General features: G+C 38.0%; 1 protein-coding gene across 23 annotated transcripts in view; it reads right to left on the bottom strand.

The window, feature by feature from the left end:
* LOC134532100 (troponin I) overlaps nucleotides 1-20,319 on the bottom strand; it is a 61,641-nt gene that overhangs the window by 25,636 nt on the left and 15,686 nt on the right. For 6 of the 23 annotated variants that reach the window (XM_063368396.1, XM_063368395.1, XM_063368405.1 and 3 more), the window contains exons 2-5: nucleotides 15,841-15,876; nucleotides 7,578-7,595; nucleotides 6,054-6,182; nucleotides 4,460-4,583 (exon numbers count right to left, since the gene is read on the bottom strand). In XM_063368396.1, coding sequence (XP_063224466.1) covers nucleotides 4,460-4,583; nucleotides 6,054-6,182; nucleotides 7,578-7,595; nucleotides 15,841-15,855 — 286 coding nt within the window. In that variant the 5' untranslated portion in view covers nucleotides 15,856-15,876. Of the gene's footprint in view, nucleotides 1-88; nucleotides 190-836; nucleotides 938-4,459; nucleotides 4,584-6,053; nucleotides 6,255-7,577; nucleotides 7,596-15,840; nucleotides 15,877-20,319 lie in introns of those variants that run through there. The other 17 variants (XM_063368400.1, XM_063368399.1, XM_063368409.1 and 14 more) reach the window with 6 other exon arrangements.

Raw genomic sequence — 20,319 nt, 5'->3', positions numbered from 1 at the left:
TTAAAGCCGGGCAAAGTACCGAATGCTCGCCAGACCCGCGTCCTTCCCCCTGAGCCAGCCACGCACACACGCACACACGCACACACACCTCCAGGTCCTTGCGAGCCACCTCGACCTCGTGGTCGTACTTTTCTTCCTCGAGCGCGTTGATGCGCTTGTAGTACGCGTTGATGGTCGACTTGAGATTGGCTGGCGGGAAGAGACACACACACACACGTGAAGAGCCGCGGGCGACTGCGCAGTCCCGCATGCTGTTCGCCTCGCAGGGCTCAGCCGCGGCTACCGACTAGCTACTGGGAGGGGACCTCCTACCGTGCGAGGCGACATTGACCCTTACTGCACCTCGCCAGAACCATGTCCCTCCACCCCCAGTCACCGCCCTCCGCTGTTAACAAGGTGATGCGGTTAAGAAAAAAAAAGATGCACAGAAGTCAGTTGGATGGCAACCAACCAAAAGGGCGGGAAAATAAATATACGAACGCGCGCAAAAAAATAGAGAAAAAGAAAGAATGTTAAAAAAAACCACATGTCAAAACTTAAAGTATGGCTACTAGCAAAAGTAAAAAAAAAATACACTTCGACTGAGTGAGACATGGTTTGGGTCAGGTTTTATTTATACCAGACAGCAAAATTCGTGTGCGTGTGTCTACACATGTTTAAAATATAAAAAACTGGTAATTTTTTAAAACCGGATTATTATTATTTTATTTACCTGCTTATGTATATAATAGTGTGATTATGCTAAATGCGTGTAAGTCAATAATACCTTCACTTTACTGTCTAGTATAAAAAAATATGTCAGCACTCATTCCGATACAAATGTACTTTGCCTCTACCTCATAGTCTTTCTTTTTGACGGCGTACTCCAGATCAAACTTGGCGTCCTCCAAGTCCATGGTTCTGGCATAATAGTCCTTGATCACACGCTTAATAGTTTCTGTCAGTTAAAAACGTCACATTAAAATTTATTGTTACAATACTGGAACACTTATTAAATACCAAAAACTCACTTTTTATTATGTTTACAAAATAATTTAAAGTAAAATAAAATATTTTTGAACAATTATCTTTTAACACAGCTAAAATAAAGCTCAAATAATAATAAAGTTAATTTTATAGAATTAATATTGTTTTAAAAAATAAACATATTATTTTGCTTTAGGTTTAAATTATGTTAATTATTTGATTAAATTTTATACATCTGCTGTATTAAAACAAAAAAAAAATCATTTATGTTTTAAATGATTAATATGAAATTTTAGAGTTGGAATTTAAATAACGCCATTAAATTAATCATATGAATTTTGCCGGCATTTTATAGTTTATATTGCTTTAAATACGAGAAAAGAAATTGAGCATAATTACATTCACTTTTAAAATAATTCTTACTTCTAGTTTTTCTAACCATAACTCTTAAATTCAGTATGATAACCATTCACAAGGTATAAACTATGTTTTTTATGTGCAGCAAAACATTAACATAAAACAATACACAGTACTTAAGTAAAATGACAACTGAGGTACCTTAGAAATAAATTACTACTTTACTAGTTTAGTTTCATTTGCAACTAAGGTTAATAAATTTGCAGCAGTTGAAAAAATTATTTTGAGAGGGACTAGCTAAACTACACCAATTTCATATCACTAGTATGTTTATTAATTTATTTTAACTATATTTTAGCATAACTATAAAGAAACACCTTAAAGATACCTTTTTTTGGTGATCGTTACTATCAACACTTCGCCATTGAATTCGTCAATATACATTGATTTTTTTTATAATTAACATTAAAGCAAATAAAAACTTTACTAACACCCGTTCACCTATTATGGCCATCATAATGGGAATTACACAAATTTTCATCTATATGGCATGTAACATTGGCAATTAGTATCAATATATTTTAATACCGTGTAAACAGTGTGTAAGAAAATGTATGGATCATTTAAAGATATTTTATTTATTTTAATTCACCGCTGTCTTATTTCAACATTTAACAGTGTTACAAAATCAAGGGATGATAACTAAAACTGACTCATTATCTAATAGTACTCAACATATTGGTAGTTGCAAAGAAATAAACCTTTTAGTCAATCCTCTACTTGTAAATTAATCGGCTTCACGTTTTTTCGTAGAGTTTTTTTTTTTAATATACTTGGAACTGTGGATAATTTGTTCGCAACATTGTAAAACGCTCTTTGCTTATCGGTCCTTGGTTTATTTACTACTCGATCTATTTCAGTCTGACTACCGCAAGCCACTAACTACTTCTTAGCTTCTGGGTCGTGACTCACCTACTTTTGACTATGACGTGTCGACGTTTCGGCGTGACTTGTTGCAACCATCTTCAAGGGCGATTTGAAAATGGGGTCAGGTGTTCTGTCACAGTATTCGTGTAGGTAGGAATGACAACGATATAACGATATATTGGAAATACTGATATTCAGTTTCAAAATTGATAATAAGGTTTTCTAGTGTCGATATTTTTGACATCGATATTTTGTTCCCACAATATCGAATTTGAATAAAACAATATTTTAAAAGTAAAACAACAATATTATTAAATTTATTTGTAATAAAATTTGCTACATAAATAATAAAATGGTGGACCGAAGGCTTCTGAAAGAACAAATTAGTATTTAAAAGAGGGGTAACATGGGAAATATTGTTCACGTTAGGAAATATCATAGGTTGGCAAGTGAAGCATTGCAATGCAATGGAGTGGCCGTTGACGCGGAAGCAGATACGTGGACGTATGTCTGGGAACTGATTTTATATTCGCATTCAGTTTTTTCAGTGTCGTGACGGTATGGCTCCTAAACGTGCCGTGTAAAGACACTTTACAAAACTCAATGAAACTGATGCAAGAGGTAATCCCTTTATGCGCGTATTAGCTTAGATGTATCAAGAATAATTTTATAATAAGTAAAGCATGGGTAAATGATTGTATAGACCGATGTATCAAAATATCGATATTTTAAGGCCGATATTTAGTCGGTATACATTTAATTCAAGCGATATATCGAAAGACCGATGTATCGATGTGTTGCAAAGGTTTTGGCCACCCCTACATGCAGGGTTCGATCGCAACTGGGCTGTGATTGGTCCCTGAAGTCAGCCACGTCATCAGTTACAAGGCTGTGGCATGAAACCAGAAGCCAAGAAGTAGTTTTTGTTGACAGTGGCTCACGATCTGGAAACATCTAGAGAAAGTCCCTCCAATCTTGGGATTCGTCACTGCTGAAGCTCACTGCAGGGAACATCAAACCAGGCCACATCTGGCCTTGCAACTTCCAGCAATGCCGAGCAGCACACAGTTTCACATTCCCGACTGCTCCAGCGGCGCTGGGAACGAACACCACAGCGGCGACCTCTCCAGGGAAATCAAGTGCGTGTTCGCCCTTAGAGAGCGACCCGCTCACACTCGGCTTCAGCAGAAGCAGGTCCATCAAGAGCTCAGTGGGAGAAACCACGTGGTCCCGAGCCCTCAAAGGAAGACATACAAGCAATATTGCTAATAGAATGAATGCACTGGAACCTTACGAGATATGCAATAGGCCTAGATTGCATTTACAATTATGGCCATGGTAAAGTTAACAGTCTTTAAATTCTTTTTTTATCCCCCTTCAAATGGTGGGAGTTAAGAAGTTGCACGTAAGTTAATGGGGAGAAAGCCCAACAGAAACAAATTTTGCCCCCTCCCTCCTACCCCACGGCCGTGGTGTTTTCTCGACAGCCCCTGAACAGGAGAGATGCACCGAGTCTCTTGCGCTTGTAGGTCTTTCATTGGCCACTGCATGGACCCGAGATCATGGGATACTCGTCAGTCTTAATGGAATGACTGTAGGGGACAATCTCGGGACACTGTTTTGACTACTGCCCAAGAAGACATGTTTCTCACTAACGGTATGATGGTCTAGATGGGTTGAGTTCAAAAGTTTGTTGTTAAAAGGAAAAAAAATAGTAATGCGAGATGCACGGATCTCTTTTAGAGTGATGGCTGAAGTGATGTTTACATCTCTGTGCCCTTTCCCCTCTCCCCAGGGGTATTTTGGTCTCTCTAGATGGCTAGAGACCGGAAAAAATTCGCGGATTCATTCGACGATTGGCTAAAATTCAAATACATATACCTTTTAGATGATTTTTTTCTACTGGCTTACTGTTAATCTGGACGAATCTCAACCAATTATACACCCTCGACCAAAGATAGATCGAATCGCAGTCAAAACCTGCTGAGACGACTCACGAGTCAGCAGCCAATGAACTTGCGTTATTTGCCCGAGTGTACAGGGGAATGCGTGGACTATCCTGGAGGCCATCGAAACCGTGAATTATTTCCGGTCTCTATCTCTCGATGGCCCTGGTTCTGCCGTCAGAGTGCGTGGGTAATGACCTGCCGCCCGCGAGTGGCAGCTACTGGGGCGTGGGGGCGAAGCCTCTGGGAGAGCGACCCCTCACCTTCATTGGCGTCCTCGATGTTCTTGGGCTTGCCGCACCTCTCCTCGATGATCCTCCTCCTCTCCGCGGCTTTCCTCTCCTGCTCCTTCTTCAGCTCCTCTGCGGCCTTCTTCCTCAGCAGCAGCTGCGGGCAGTCCACGCATAGCATAACACACAGTCGCTTCCCGCTGTCTGTCTGTCCTTATGTATGCTCAGATCTTTAAAACTACGCCAAAGGATTTTGATGAGGTTTTTTTTAAAATAGATAGGTAGAGACCGGAAAAAATTCGCGGATTCATTTCACGACAGCCTAAAATTCATATTAGTTATACCTCAGTGCTGCCTCTGCTATTGGCTCACAACTCACCTGGATGACTCCGGGCCAGTGAGAATCACTCAATCACAGGCCGCTACATTGGGACACCTTCACAAGACAACAGCCAATGAGAAGGTGACATTTGACCGAGTGTACGCAGAATTATAAAGTTTATCCTAGAGGTCATTGAATCAGCAAATTTTTCCGGTCCCTATAAATAGGGACCGGAAAAATTCGCGGGTTCAATGATCTCCACGTTGAACTCCATAGTTCTGCGTACACTCGGTCAAATGTCAAACCACTCATTGGCTGCTGTCTTGTGAGACATCACAACGTAGCAGCCTGTGATTCGATAAAGCTTTGGTCGGGTTGTTTCTCTAATTGGCCCAGCGTCATCCAGGTGAGTTGTGAGCCAATAGCATAGGCAGCACTGAGGTATAACTATTTGTATTTTAGCCTATCGCGAAATGAATTTGCGAATTTTTCCGGTCTCTATTAATAGATAGAGTGATACAAGATGTAGGTTTATATGAATGTTTAATTCATGCATAATATAGTAGAGAAACAATGATAATTTTAAAGGTTTATAATGTGATGTCGTAAATAAACACATTTTTTTTGCGCTTACATGAACCCTACGAGATAGATCATGTTGATACTTGTTGATTATCTTTTTTAGTCTATATTTATATTTAGTATATTTAGTATCAGAATTGCACCGGTGCTTAATAAAACTATTCGTTTTTGCAAACATATGTCTTCTGTTATCTTTGAAAGATTTGTGCAATGGGAGTGCTTGACTTTATGTAAGCTTTTGGACATACGCCATTGCTAAGCAATGGCGTATGTCCACAAGCTAACATTAAGTCTGTGTCTTCTGTACGATAACAAGAAATGTAATCAATACGTTAAGTCTGCACGCGGTCTTACTGTGCTCAAATGACTCGGGAAGTTGCTCCCACTGCCGAAAAATGGAACTGAATGCTAACTACGATTCATATAAACGTCTCGGAATTGAGTCGCCATTTAAACCCAGTGTGCAACTACATCTTATCACCCTGGACTTAGCAGGCCTGCCGGTACCAGTCAATAAATAAAAACTAAAGGCAAGGAAAAAAAAATTGGGTGGATATTCTGTGCTGGATGCTGCACAGTTTTGAGGGATCCATAGTTGGGGCAAATGTAGCGTTGGAAAAGTGTTGGGTTTGGAAGGTGTGGAGGTCACGCAAGGTGACTTCTGGAGGTCGCAGGAGCTGTTTAAGGGTGAGGGGGGAGGGGGGGAGGGGTGTCGGCGCTTACCCTCAGCTTCTTCTTCCTCTCCGGCGTCATGAAGCCCTTCTTGGCCTTCTTCGCCTTGGAGGCTTCCTCGAGCCGCTTGCGCACCTCCGCGCGCTTGCGGTCGATCTCCGCCTGCTTGGCCTTCTTCGCCTGCAACACGAGCACCGCCATCTTGTCGTCCGCCGCCATCTTGTCCTCCGCCGCCATCTTGCCACAGCGTTTCAACCTCGTCGCATCGTGGTTGACATTCTGAACTCAACTACTAAGTAGTACTCAGGTTCTGATTAATCACAAGTAAATTTCGAGAAGACAACAGTAAATCGCTATTTTAACCAGCTTGTGTCTTATAACTGAGCTCTTTTTTTTTACTTTAAGGGAAAAAAAATGTAAAAATTCAAACAATTAATGTACTGAAAAAGGTATATATATATATATATATATATATATATATATATATATATATAATGATCACCAAACAATGCATTGTCCATCTAGGTGTTAAAATTACCGCTCGAAACATGATAGCACCTGAGTGTAACAATCTTGATTCATATTCAAGAAAGATTCACATCTAACTCTTATTTAATTTTCTGATCTAGCTGGTAAATGTCATAAAAGATTTTGACAGCAAGTTCAAATATATTATATTGTTTCTTACCACTGAAAAAAAAAAGAAATAGAGTAAAAGGTATTACCTGGTATCCATTGGGTTAGTCCATTATAAATATGAAAATGTCCACTGAGAATTATATGATTAGCGTTTATCTTTAAGTTTAATAGCAATATGAAAATTGATTACTGCGACATGATCTTAAATTGGCGTTTCCAATGCCCTGGCTTGAGTGAAGGAGACCCCAAATGACGGGAAAACACTCAGTACACTCCGTTTGTCTTGTCGATGTCTCGCCTGAAGAAGGGGTTACAGGCTTCGGATCCCCGTGAATGCTAGTGTTGTCCTCTCTGTCGTCCTTTTTTGTTCATTTGCGCTACCTACCTTGTATTTTATTTGATTGTCCATGTTTCTTTTAAAAGACTACCGTTTGTTGGGTCGCTATTTGTCTTCTTTCGATGCTCTTTCCCCGGAATGTGTGGTCGTGACCCATATTTATTGTCAGCTTAGCTGATTTATGTGGTTATGTGTTCGTGTCTGTCATATGTTTAACGGCTATTTCACTGCCAGGGTCTTTTTATGAATTTTTTGTTTTGTTATGTAGTTCCTCATCATTTGTAATCCTTGTAGATATGTATAAAGTATGAGAAACGCCAATTTAAATTCATATAACATATGGTCAGTATTTAACATTGATCAGTTTTTTTCTGTTTTCGAACTAAATTATAGGTATACATAATTTTTTTCAAAATTAATAGTTACGAAATTTCGAGAACGCTGTGCCAACTTTGCAATGAAATTACTGAGAACGTCTCAAACATGGCCGCGACTGTCCGTGGAACGCGGAAGTCTCAACAAAGCGAACAAGAATATAATTCTCCGTGGCTCGGGCTGCCCCGGAGTGTTCGAGTCGCCCTCCTTCTTGCAATACGTGCCTCCTCGATGCGTCTTCTCTGTGGGAACAAACAACAAACACAGCTGTGTTAGAGACCAGCAACTTGAAGGCTGATGCAACCAAATCCCAACCAAAAAAAAAATCACCTCATTGAAAACTGTTCATTAAATCAACAATATCCTCCTACTATGCACATATTACCTGCATTTCTTTTTTCAGATATATATTTGCTATCACTCATAAGAGAGCATTTACTTTATCTCGCAATTGCAGTCATATTATATCTGCATTAAGTAACATCGTCTTGTACAGTAGTTTGAAAATTATTAGACTCAAGATTATTTTTGTTTCCTGAAATTAAAACATTTTATATTTTAAGAACGAATTTTTTTCATCAATTAAACAGAAAATGAGTATTTTGTGTGCATTTATTTGAGTTAATTTGTCAATATTACGTGGCTGAGTGATTCTAGAATTTATGAAGAATGTGGGAAGTGAAAAAAGATCAAACGATTTTGCTTTGAGTCTAATAATTTTCCTACCTCAATATGTAGCAAATCCTTTCACTTATTGATAATTAAACAAATTAGTATGGAGAAAAATATATATGAATTTATAATACATTTTATAATGTTTTTCTATGGAAGCTTTAAGAAATAGCCTTTATATTCCTTGTAGACAAATAATTTTTACACATACAAAATTCTGCGATTGAAACAAAGATAAACATTTTCATATAAATCGTAAGCCACCAAAAATATGTACAGATTTTAATGTTAAAAAAAATCCCACAAAATGTACAAACAGATGCGCATTGGTAAACAGCAAAGCCAAAGCAATGTGACTGTTTACATACGTAAGGTATCTGAAAACACAGATGGCACATTCCTCGGGCACTGAGTCACACGCACACCGACTACAGTGTCGCCCAAGTGTCATCAATTCACCCAGTGTCACCAAGCCACCCTGTATCATCAAGCCACCCAGTCTTCAAGTCACCCATTGTCACCAAGCCACCATGTGTCATTAAGCCACCCTGTATCATCAAGTCACCCATTGTCACCAAGACACCATGTGTCATTAAGCCACCCTGTGTCATTAAGCCACCCAGTATTCAAGTCCCTGTGTCATTAAGCCACCCAGTCTTCAAATCCCTGTGTCATTAAACCACCCAGTCTTCAAGTCACTCAGTGTCACCAAGCCATCCTGTGTCATCAAATCACCCAGTGTCATCAAGCCACCAGGTTCATCAAGCCACCCTGTGACAGCTAGCCGCCATGTGTCATTAAGCCACCAAGTCTTCAAGCCCTATGTCATCAAGCCGCCCCGTGTCATCAAGTCATCCAGTGCCACAAGGATGTGAGTATCGTCTAAAAATTTAACGGTTGTTTGGAAATTGATAGTTTATAACTATTAACGTTCAATCACAAAAACAAAAAAAAAATTATTAATTTAAAAATCATAAATACCAAACTGCTAACTTCACGTGTTTAATATAGTGCCAACATAATTTTATGCAGACGCAAAGCTCTTGATTTAAAAAATTTCAAACGTACATTAAAACAACAAATGATGTTTGAAAAAAAAAAAAGACACAGAAAGCAAGTTGTGTACAGTAATTAATTTATGCATATGCTTCAAGCTGAAATATGTTAAATATTTTATAAAAAGTAGTAAGTAAAGCAGTTTATGCTGAGACAAATAAATTGATGACAAGCTGAAAACATACAAAATAAAAATAAAATTGAAAAATATTTACAAAATGAAAGAAATAAAAGTTACGTGTTTTACCTTAAAATTAATACTTGCGATGAACAACAAACAGTATGAATGTATTTTTCAATGAATAATTTTCAGCGCAACACAACAAGTACACTGTCACAATCTTGAAACATTGTTATGTGAAAAATATAGATAATTTTCGTGCAGTCATAAAAAAATTAAAAACAGAAATCTTATGAATAGGCTTACATTTAATCATGCAGATTAAAAAATGTCCACTCAAATACAACGAGGAGTTAGGCAAGGCTGTCTAGTTCGGAAAACGCAAACGAACACTAATCTGGATCTATACTCACGTGATAGACGAATGGCTATTCTTCATGAAGAGGTGAGTTCAAATTTGTGATGTGTTCAGAGATGCACTACATTACTTCATCTCCTCAAAATATTTTAGTGTTATTTTGTAGTCAAACATGAGTTTTAAGTTGCAAATGGAGGCGTATATTCCACTTAAGCGTAATTTTTTGTTTATTAAAATGAGAATGGTAAATATACGCTATTATTTATTTTGGAACAAAGTTTGTGCAACCAGCGTTAGGAAATAAATAATAGGTTTTTAAAAATCGATTTCAAGTAATGATTGTAATTTGTTAACTGTGTTATTTTAAACCAAGGTGCCCTTTGTTAAGAAAAGAGAATTAGTGTGTTGTTTTTATAAAATGCGAAATAAAATGAAATCTCAGTAAAAATTTTTCTTAAAACTTAAGTTCCACCCTAGAAGCTCAAACTGTTGTGAAATACATGTGCACTCACTCATAACATGTGCCTGTGTACATTACTTAATTAATATTAATTATTCTTCACAATAAGTTTGATTTGAGATTGTAAGTATTTAATTTTGAAATAAGATCCGATTAACCTTTCTAATCACTCTGATTATAATGTTTCATTTTATTAAAAAAACTAAAAAGGTTTTTTATTTTAATTTATATATTTTAAAGACTAATATTAAATGTATACCGAATTAACGAACATCATAAAATAATTACATAGCAAATCCAACCTTGCAGAGAAGGAATGCTACGAAAAAAAGTGGTACTTTGTCACAAATTATATTCACGTGTAACTAGTACTGTTGTTTCTATTGTGCTGTGTGGGTGACGATTGGAAATGTCTGCAGAAAAAGTAAGAAAATTAAAAATGGTGCGTAAACATCACCAGTTTTAACGTAACCCGTTTAGTTTGGACACAACTGCGTACTTCTTAATCACCCCTCACACTCCAAAGTTTTGACCTTTATCAGCAGAAAGAAGTAGTTTATGTGAAAATAATCTTTATATAAACGAAGTAAGTAGCTACGTTAAAGAGGGCGTATTTGTATTCAAAACCGCGATTGCCTGATGTAAGCATGAACCGCGCGGTTGAAGGTCACGACGGAGTTACACGATGTTGCCAGATCTCTCAGCAAACGCGCTTTCCGAATCTGCCGGCCAAATTCTAGAAAGACGTGACACGGAGTGGAAGGGTCTCATGATGTTACTGTGTTCTCTATGACCGGACAGAAACTCCATCTTGGATTGTACCAACTGTTTATTTGGGAAAGTTATTTGCCTAAACAAATAACTTCTAGCCTTAATATAAACAAATTCCAGATGTATAATAAAACTAATTACACGTCATCTGAAATAACTACACGGAATTTTTAACGACAGGTATTTCATCCCACATTACAGTTCAGAATTTCATAAATATTACTTTTCTTGTTTGTTAATACCTACTTGTAAAGTGGAACTAAAATGTTTAAGTTAGGGTGTTTTCAAACTCTTAAACAACATTTGAACGTAGACGACTGAATTCTCCACTATTTGGGATTATTAGAATATTTGCACCTTGTTTTTTTTTTTTGTTTTTACAGGTAATCGAAGTTACGTACATTTTAATTCACTATTACTAGACAAAAAAATCTGGTGTAAATATTTAGCACTAGATTACCAAACTGTTCACTAAACACTGTGAGTGTGAAGGTAACGTTGCAGTGTCTATTTGTGTGAGGTTTCCATTTCATAGTTGGCCTACTTAAAACATACTTACCACAACTTAACATCGACGCTTACTTCTGAGCATGTACTTCAACCAACTCAACTATGGGCCACAACATCAGCAATGAAACAGAGCTACATGTTTTGGCGGGTATACAGAGGACTACCAAACGTAAGAGAAATCAGTTAATAACTCTCGTGCGAATTAAAAATGCTTAACTAAAGTAACTGCATTTTGAAGAATTTTTCATTTGATCAAATGGAAGAGAAACATTTTCAACTTAAGGTAGCGTTGTTTTAATCAATAGCTGAATTTACTTCTTTTTTACGTGAACATATGTCTGTGAATGAGCTCATTATGGTTGGGGTGAACAAAGCGTAAACCCGATCACCTCATTACCAAACTTTGCTTTAAATCAGTTTAATACAATATATTTAATGAAAATACTAATAAATACCATGAAATTTTTTTTAAAAATGTTTTTAACAGTTAAGATTTGCTTTTAACACTGATTATTTTACATTATTCGTATATTCAATTTGTTTCTTTACTTCTTAAACAAAATTATATCGTGTAAAAGAAAATTGTTATAGCCTAACCTAACAAAAAGTTCAAAAGTTCACTATCTTTTCCCAACCTTTAAAACACTGCCTCAATATTCCACATAAAAGGCCTCTATCAACGCTAATTAAATTCTCTTACGTTGGTCGCTCGATTTCCGTAGCTTGTGTTACTACTGGACCACAATGTACGGGTGTTCAATTAAACGTTCTGAATTGTTATTTAACCATCATCAAACAAGCGTTGTGTGAACAAGAGAAGTGCTCCCCGGCATAGCTCTGGTGAAGACGAGTGAGCGAGTGAGTGAGTGTACTGGCAGAGTCCAAGGACACGCGCACTTACGCCCTCGGCGCCACGGGGTCGTGTCAGCGTCTGAAGTGACCCCGTGCCTGTCTGCGGAGCCAACTAGCAACAGCGGCAGGAACTGTGTTGGCTGATGTTCAATACGTGGCATAGCGCAGTTACATTTACTTTTTAAAAAGGGGGGTTGTCTGTAAAGTCGGTTTACGGACGATAATTTTACGTGATAACGTCATAAGAAAACATTGACGAAAAATTGCATACTTTTTAATTTTCAAATATTATTTACAGTCTTTTTTCAAAATTAATTAAAATAACTTGTTTAAATATAATCACGAACAATTACTTACAGAAATAAACTGAAATCAAATCAATTTCAATAAATTGTTAATTTGAAATGACGAAATTGGACAAATAAATCAATTTTTTTTTTTTTTTAAATTGCTTCTTTTAAAAATCCCGCCTTAACCTGTTTGATATTAAAGAAGATTTTCTCGCACGGTGGTTGGCCGGATCTCGCACGCTCGGCTCAAGTGGAACGTGACACCTTTTCGTGCGTGCTGCCGGCGTTCATCGATTTATTAGACGTTATCACGTCAAAAAAAAGTGAGCGAGTCATTCAGCGCTAATCAGAGATGTGTAACATTTAACCTCAGTAACGAGCAAATTCACGTGTTCTTTTGTTGCAAATAACTCTGAGCGTGTTAAATATACGCAAATTGTGTTTTCAAGTACATTTCTGAACGATAATCACACGTAGTTTCCGCACCCGCCACTAGAATTCGTTGCTTGCCGGAGCAGCTGCGTCGACTTTTGAATAATTTGATTTGAAAAGTGAAAGGTTAAACTATTTAATGAAACGGGTCCGATAAAAGCAAGATAAATATTAATAAACTACTAAAACCCAGCTTTTAAGCTGATTTTTCAACCAGAAATCTCATTGAAACACTGCCCATCGTGTTAAAATTCATTAATCAGTTAATACTATAATTTTTTCCTTTAGCTTTGTGAACTTTGATTCGCGCCATCCGCCACAGATGGCAGTTACACATTTCCGTTACATTCATGAAATTACCCTTACCAGATGCCGTATACCGAGAGCTAAGATGTTACACATAAAAAAAGTGAATTTTAAGACTACGAAGTTTTGCAACAGAAGATAATTATTTCTCTATATGCACTGAGATAAAGGTTTGTTTGTCTCAACAAAATATTTGTTTGTATATGGTGAAATAAATATTTTTTGTTAATTCAAACAAATATTTTGTAGTAGGAAAGATTCTGTTGACCCAACAAAATGATTTTGTCAACTCAAATGTATATTTGGTTAAGGTGTAACAAATCATTTTTGTTACTTACCGAGTTTGGTTAAGCTAACAAAATATTTTGCTCAACCAAGTAAATATTTGTTTCGCCATAATATATAATCAAATATTTGTTTGATTCGAACAAACTTTTTTTTCTCTGTGTGAGGTTTGTTTACATTTTAAGCAATGACATATTAATCGTAGCCCATTCGTCACTACACTGCATGGAGAAACAATACGTATGTTACACTGACACTGTGTGGATGCTCTACGGCTGCTTGAAGTGTTTGAAGTAGACCCGCGCACAGAAACTAGTATCACTTCCGTTGAAGAGCCAACACAGCTTCACAGCCACTCGCACAGGGTGACACAGAATAATGTCCCATCGGCAAGAAAGACACGTGGGTCGGTTGGTCCCAGTAGGAAGCTGCGGAAATCGAGGGTCTGAGACACGAATGAGAGTTCTATAAAAAGGTGTAGAGAAGAGTCAACAACCACCCGTTAGCGCGCATGCAAGGCCGTACCTGGCAAGTACAGGGTGCCCCTGAAGGCGGTACTGCAGCGAGGCGAAGAGGTCACGTGGGCAGCAGGGCGGCGCGTGATTGGTGCAGTCCATGAGCGCCACGGAGCGTGTCGTGAATAGAGGGGGAGGGGGGAACAGAGCGGAAACAACAATTACAATACGTTTCCAAATAACTAGAGACCGGAAAAATTCCCGATTTCAATGACCTCTAGGATGGACTCCATGATCCTCTATGCACTCGGGAGAATTGCATCCGCTCATTGGTTACTGACTCGTGGCACCTGTTAACTGGGATGCTCGTGATTCGATACTTCTTTTGTTTACATTTTTTGATAGGCCCAAAGTCCTTAAGATATACTGTGGTCCAATCACCGAAGCAGAAAAAATGCATACTTTTTGGATTCTAGCCTATCGCGAAATGAATGCGCGAATTTTTCAGGTCTCTAGAAATAACACTTTGACATAAAATAAAACTTCATCATGCACAACGACAATAAATCATCCATGTGACGAGTAATGCTTATAGCTTGCTTATTTGTGAACTTTTGTTTGTTTAATGATGTTTTACAATGTTTAAGAAACTATACTACTACATATGTTCTACTTCTTTGCAAAGCTTATTTGAAAACCAAACCAAGGGTAAAAGAAAAAAAAATAAATTGTATCCACACAACTAAATTCAATTACAAAATGTTATATATAAGCTTGAGATGACAGATTCAATAATAAAGGCCTCGATTGTGGATTTATTTACATGAAACAGACACGCGTGTGTTAGTATACCTAAATAAAAATAAACCCATATCCTTGATTTACTGTTCATGTACACGCAGACTGCACTTGTCTGAGGAGGTTACTCAAGATGTTTTCTCCTTTCGTTATCACAATGCAAGATTGTGCGAAGTCGGTTCACATTTTCAATCGTACTGTTCAGCTCAGCCAATGTAATTTCGCGATGCATCCGACATCTGTTGGCAGTGTTGGTAACTATATTCACCAATGAGTGATATTAACTACCAAATGATTATCCCGTGACATCTGACCATTAATTTGTGAGCTCAGAATTTCAACATATAAATATATGAGTTATATAAAATTTTTAGCTCACCATTCTAACCACGACACATATTTTTGTTATTTACATTTTTTTCTAGTAACTTATAAGTAATAGCATCAATTAATTTTTAAAGCAGGAATCACACTAGAGCATTGTAATATCTTGACGGGTTCTCGCCATCAATATGGTTGATAAATATAAACAGTTCTCTAGTCCCGCCAAAACGGCTTCCTACTCTGCTCTCATTGGTTGTTGCGCCGTGCGTCCCACGCACACGATCGTCCTATGCACCATTGTGAATCAGTAGGTTATACAAGATGGCGGTCAAAGTCTTGTGCGCACGAGCTTCTGTCACTGTAGGGAAGCCTAAGATGTCCATCAAGTTCTGTCCCTGCCCGTTTACACCCGAACAATTCACCTTCGGCCAACCTCGGGTTTATTTATATATATTTATATTTATCTGTTTATTTTAATATAGCTATACTAACCTAACTAACCGTCCATAGTGTTTTAAAGTGTTTTAATGTAGCTAACCTAACCGACCACTTTTAATATTTGAATTCATTTTACCTGCGCAAAAATAAATCAAATCCCGAAGTTGGCCGAAGGTGAATTGTTCGGGTGTAATCGGGAATGTGCAGAACTTTGTGTGCATCTAAGGTCTCCCCTGACAGTAGTGCACCCGGCTGTCAGCTGTCTGCGTCGCGCAGGAGAGACAGTGACGTCACAGACCTGCTCGCGCGCTACAGGAAGGACAGTGTTGCCGACGCCTAACAGCTGGCACTCACCTCACCTCATCGTCCGCCATGATGGATGCTGTCTCCCGAACCTAGAACAAACAAAACAGCAGCGATCACTTCATGGCCAACGGCAACGAGGCACACACTGCATTGTTTTCTTTAAGTGAAACTTATTTAGGCGCGATGGAATAAAATTTCAAAAGTTAGAATATTAATCAACGTTTTCGTGAAACATTGTTGGTCTGACGCTAGTCGGTTGCGGACGGTGCAGAGAACTCGTCGGGCCGCCATGCTGCAGGGATAGGCGGGTCGCGGTGGTAGGGACCCGCCTGCGCCTGACGCCACCCGACTTGCTGGCGTCTAGTAAGGGAGTGTCTGGGCAGAGGGCGACACAGCGGGGTTTGAGGTTATTGTTGTGCACCGCGACACGGGACATGTTCGCAAGAAAATTGTGTTCCTTCAAGTACGTATTATTTTAATTACTTGTGTAAATCGACATTGTTAAACAGTGTTATATCAGTATTGTTTTAGCTGTGTAACTAAATATTTTTTTCTTGTATAATACATTTCACGCTTTAATTTGCCAGGATAATTATTTAGTACGAAATATTATTTGATTAACAAAATCACACACCGTTTTGTAATTATGAGCCAACGAGTGTGTAAATATGTTAAGACCAACTACGAATATTCTAGTTAAAAAAGTTTTAATAAATCCCGTACGCGGAATAATATTTGTTTTTAATTTCACATCGTGACAATATGGTTATAATGTAAAGAATTACCGTGATGCAGGGGCGCAGCCAGGAGGGGGGGGGGAGTTTAGGGGTTCAACCCCCCCCCCCACCCCCTTAGCACCAAATCTTTAATTAATTTCTTATTCATCACTCTAACAAATTTCATATTAAAACTAATAAAATTTTTACCATTACAATATTTAAATTTAAGTACCGAAAACTGCTAAAATTCGGCGTTATGGTTTTCGGCGTTATTGTACGTTCGGCATTGTGGTATTTCGGCGTTGTAGTGCGTCCCCAATGCAGTGTGTTATTTTGGTCAATGCGAGGTGAGATGTTACAACATCTGGAATACGAACCACAAAGCCAGTGATGTACGTAGAGAATGATAACGCAACTGTTTAAACCCCTTGTAAGTGTGTTTTGAATTTAAAAAATTCTTATTTTATTTTTAAATATACCCTCTTGAAATAAATTTTTTGTATCCCCCCCTTTTTTGAGTTCTTGAGTCTTGAGCTACATAACTCAGAACGAAATACTTTCCAAATGTTACTGCGCTGCTGAGACGCGCAGGCCTGGGATTTTCACATTTTGGTGTTGGCAACCTTGAGGGTGATGCCCTCGTGCATTGGGATCCGAGCCAATCAAGGCGACCAGCCAGAAATCCACGAGTGCAGGCTTGCCAACACAAACTTGAATGCCAAGCGTCATGCAAATGCCATCGTTAGGTATGTAAATTACATAGTTTTGTAGTGGCCTAGTGATTTTTGAATTAAAAATGCGAGTAGAAGTTGTATTAGTTCAACTTCAGTTTAATGTGGACTGCAGAATTATTTATGCTGTAAATGACTTGCAGTATTACATTGAACATTGTGCCCGCAACTTTGTTTGCATGTAATTTAGAATGAGTTGTTGACTAATACACACGTGTTTGATTCATGTCGCTGAATAGATTCAGAGCGACGGGTGCATAAACAAACGTCATGGCTCGCGGGGACAGAGTATGTAACTTATCGCTCTGCCAAGCGTTTTGAGTGTTGCGTCAGACATAGGTATGCTATTATTGGGCTAAATTAAAAAAAAATTGGTTTGGTTTAGCAACAGACTGTAACAAATTAAGAAAGAATTAAAAATTATGGCTTTGGCATCTCTATTACGTATTACTGTACTAGTATTTTGAAAATGTATTGCATGTACGGACATGACTCCCTATAGTAGGCCCTAATTTAACCAGTTGTGGATATTTTTAATTCCGTATGTTCCGCATCAATGTTTTTTTATAAAATCTGTACATAATAACTCTCTAATAAAGTTGCAGCAAGAATTTTTTTTTATAAGATTAAATTCGTAAAACACCTCAAAAATAAATTTTAGTTTGAAATATTATTTCTGTGTTTGGCTGTCTTCCTACAGTGTTTGCTTGCTTAACTTTATGACTACTGCAGCGTCTTCGATGAAACATTTTTTGTACTTTAAGTCAGGGCGGCAAGGACACTTATGCCTAACCGGCTGGCTTGAGTTTGGAGTTTATGACATGGCTCACGTTCCGACCTGTTCACTGAAGTGACGTCAGTTGCAGGGTTTACTTCCAGAAGCGCCAGGCGCTGCTGTTATAAAAATAACCTTCGTGTATCTAATTAGATGGTTTTGCTGAGATGAGAAGAAACCAAATTTTTATTAACATTTGGATGGTTGGCGATCATATCGCGACATTACATACACAGAAGAAGTTTTTTAACACTACAAGAAATATATTGCAACTTAAAACAACACAATGGCTACGGTAATTTTTGCGTTCTTCAAGATATACCGAGTACTTCTTACGAAATTCAGCGCGTAATTTTATAGAATGTCTCATTCAAGCATAATAAAATATTCAATAATTTGATTTTTATGTTGCCAGTTAGTACCGGATAGCTATTCAGGGAACGGTTTACAAATAAGTTTTAACTATTCAAGGTACTGGGACAAAACAAAGCATAAATAAATGCCCGGGTGAGAATCCGAACGCATCATTTATGAGGACACTGTTTTTGTAGCGATGCAGGCAAATATTATCTTTTAAAGATTTGTGCAATGGGAGTGCATGACTTGTAAGCTTTCTGTTTAAGAAAACTATTGTGTTTGTTTCGTCTTTTCGTTTTGTCGTGTTTTTGTCTCGTTTCAACTATTGTGCTGCATTTTTTTTGGGTTCAATATTTTTGTGCTGTCATCATTTGTGGGGGTTTTTTCGTTCTCTTCTGTTTTCTTGAAAACTATTGTGTTTGTTTAGTCTTTTCGTTTTGCTGTTTTTTTTATCTCGTTTCAACTGTTGTGCTGAATTTTTTGGGTTCAATATTTTTGTGCTGTCATCATTTGGGGGGGGGGGGGGGGGGGTTCGTTCTGTTAGTCAATTTTATTTGGTTTTCTTTGTTTGTGACCATATTCCTGTTATGGAATATTATGTGGTGTTTATATCCTGTTGACAACAGCAAATGTTTGCTTAATTTGTGTTTTTGTCTTTTGTGTTTTTTGTAGTTTTTTTTCTACGGACAGACATGTGCTTTAGCAATGGCCAATGGCGTATGTCCAAAAGCTTACATCAAGACAGAATGTAGGCAAATGTACAAATGTACAAACATCTGTAATGAGACGTGAGCACTGCTGCTCCGTGTACAGTCGAGGAGTGCGGGACTCAACGCCGCGCGAGCCCGCGCCGGAGGAATAAGGCCGCAGCTACAGGAATAGCCGAGGACTGGCGGCGGCGGAAATAAACCCGCCCCTCCTCCACCCCCCGGTAGGGCAGGGAGGGGCGGGCGGGAGGCCCTGGCCAAATTTGGTGGGGACCCCTCTGCCCCCGGCCGACGTCTTAACCCGATATCCGCGCCGCGCCAGGGCGGAGCTGGTAGCTGCCGGCGACACCCTTCACCTCCTCCTCGACTGACGAGAAACTCAAATGATTACGTCCTCTGAATGATTTTGGACGTACGCCGTTGTTAGTCGGCACTGCATGTCATAGAGGAAACCCCAAGATCGAAAAAAAAATTGGTTGTCTGCAAAGTCGGTTTACGGACGATAGTTTAACGTGACAACGTCATAGCAAAACATTGATGAAATATTTCCATACTTTTATGAATTAAATTGAAATTTTTTTATTTTAATAATAAAAGAATAAATACTTGAATTTATACTAGTAATCAGATTTTTAAAATGCAAGAATAATTAACCTTTATTGCCGAAATTGTTGTTGTAATAACCAATTAAAACCACATTAACTTTTCACTTCACTTTATAAACAGTCGACGAAACAGTTCACGTGTAGATGACTTGTAATTAATTTTAAAAACTGGCGTTTAGCTATAAAGTTTAAATATAACTATGAACAAGTTTTCATATAAATAAACTGTAATCAAAAATCTATCATCAATTATATGAATCACCATAATTTTTTAGTCAATTGTAACATAACCTATTATTACTGCACTCGCCGACTGCGTAACGGAACACAGCGTAACGGAACAATGAGCGTAACGGGACAAAGCGTAACGGAACAATGTGCGTAACGGGACACTTTTTCGTGCGTACAGCCGGTGTTCATCGATTTATTAGACGTTGTCACGTCAAAAATATGAACTCACGGAAAAACAGAAAACAAGCCAAAATCAGCCTACATCTGACATCCGCAGATTCTGTTCTGTGTATTCATATATTTCTTTGACCGCTATTCGAGTTTTATCCATGACATAGAGTGCAAGCTAGCAATGTTGTATGTCCAAAATTATAATTTAAACCGTAAAATATTCTTATGTAAAAATA

Source organism: Bacillus rossius, chromosome 5 (genome assembly GCF_032445375.1).
Source record: "Bacillus rossius redtenbacheri isolate Brsri chromosome 5, Brsri_v3, whole genome shotgun sequence".
Lineage (NCBI taxonomy): Eukaryota > Metazoa > Arthropoda > Insecta > Phasmatodea > Bacillidae > Bacillus > Bacillus rossius.
The sequence above is the reverse complement of the archived record's forward strand: the minus strand, read 5'-3'. Positions and strand labels throughout refer to the sequence as shown.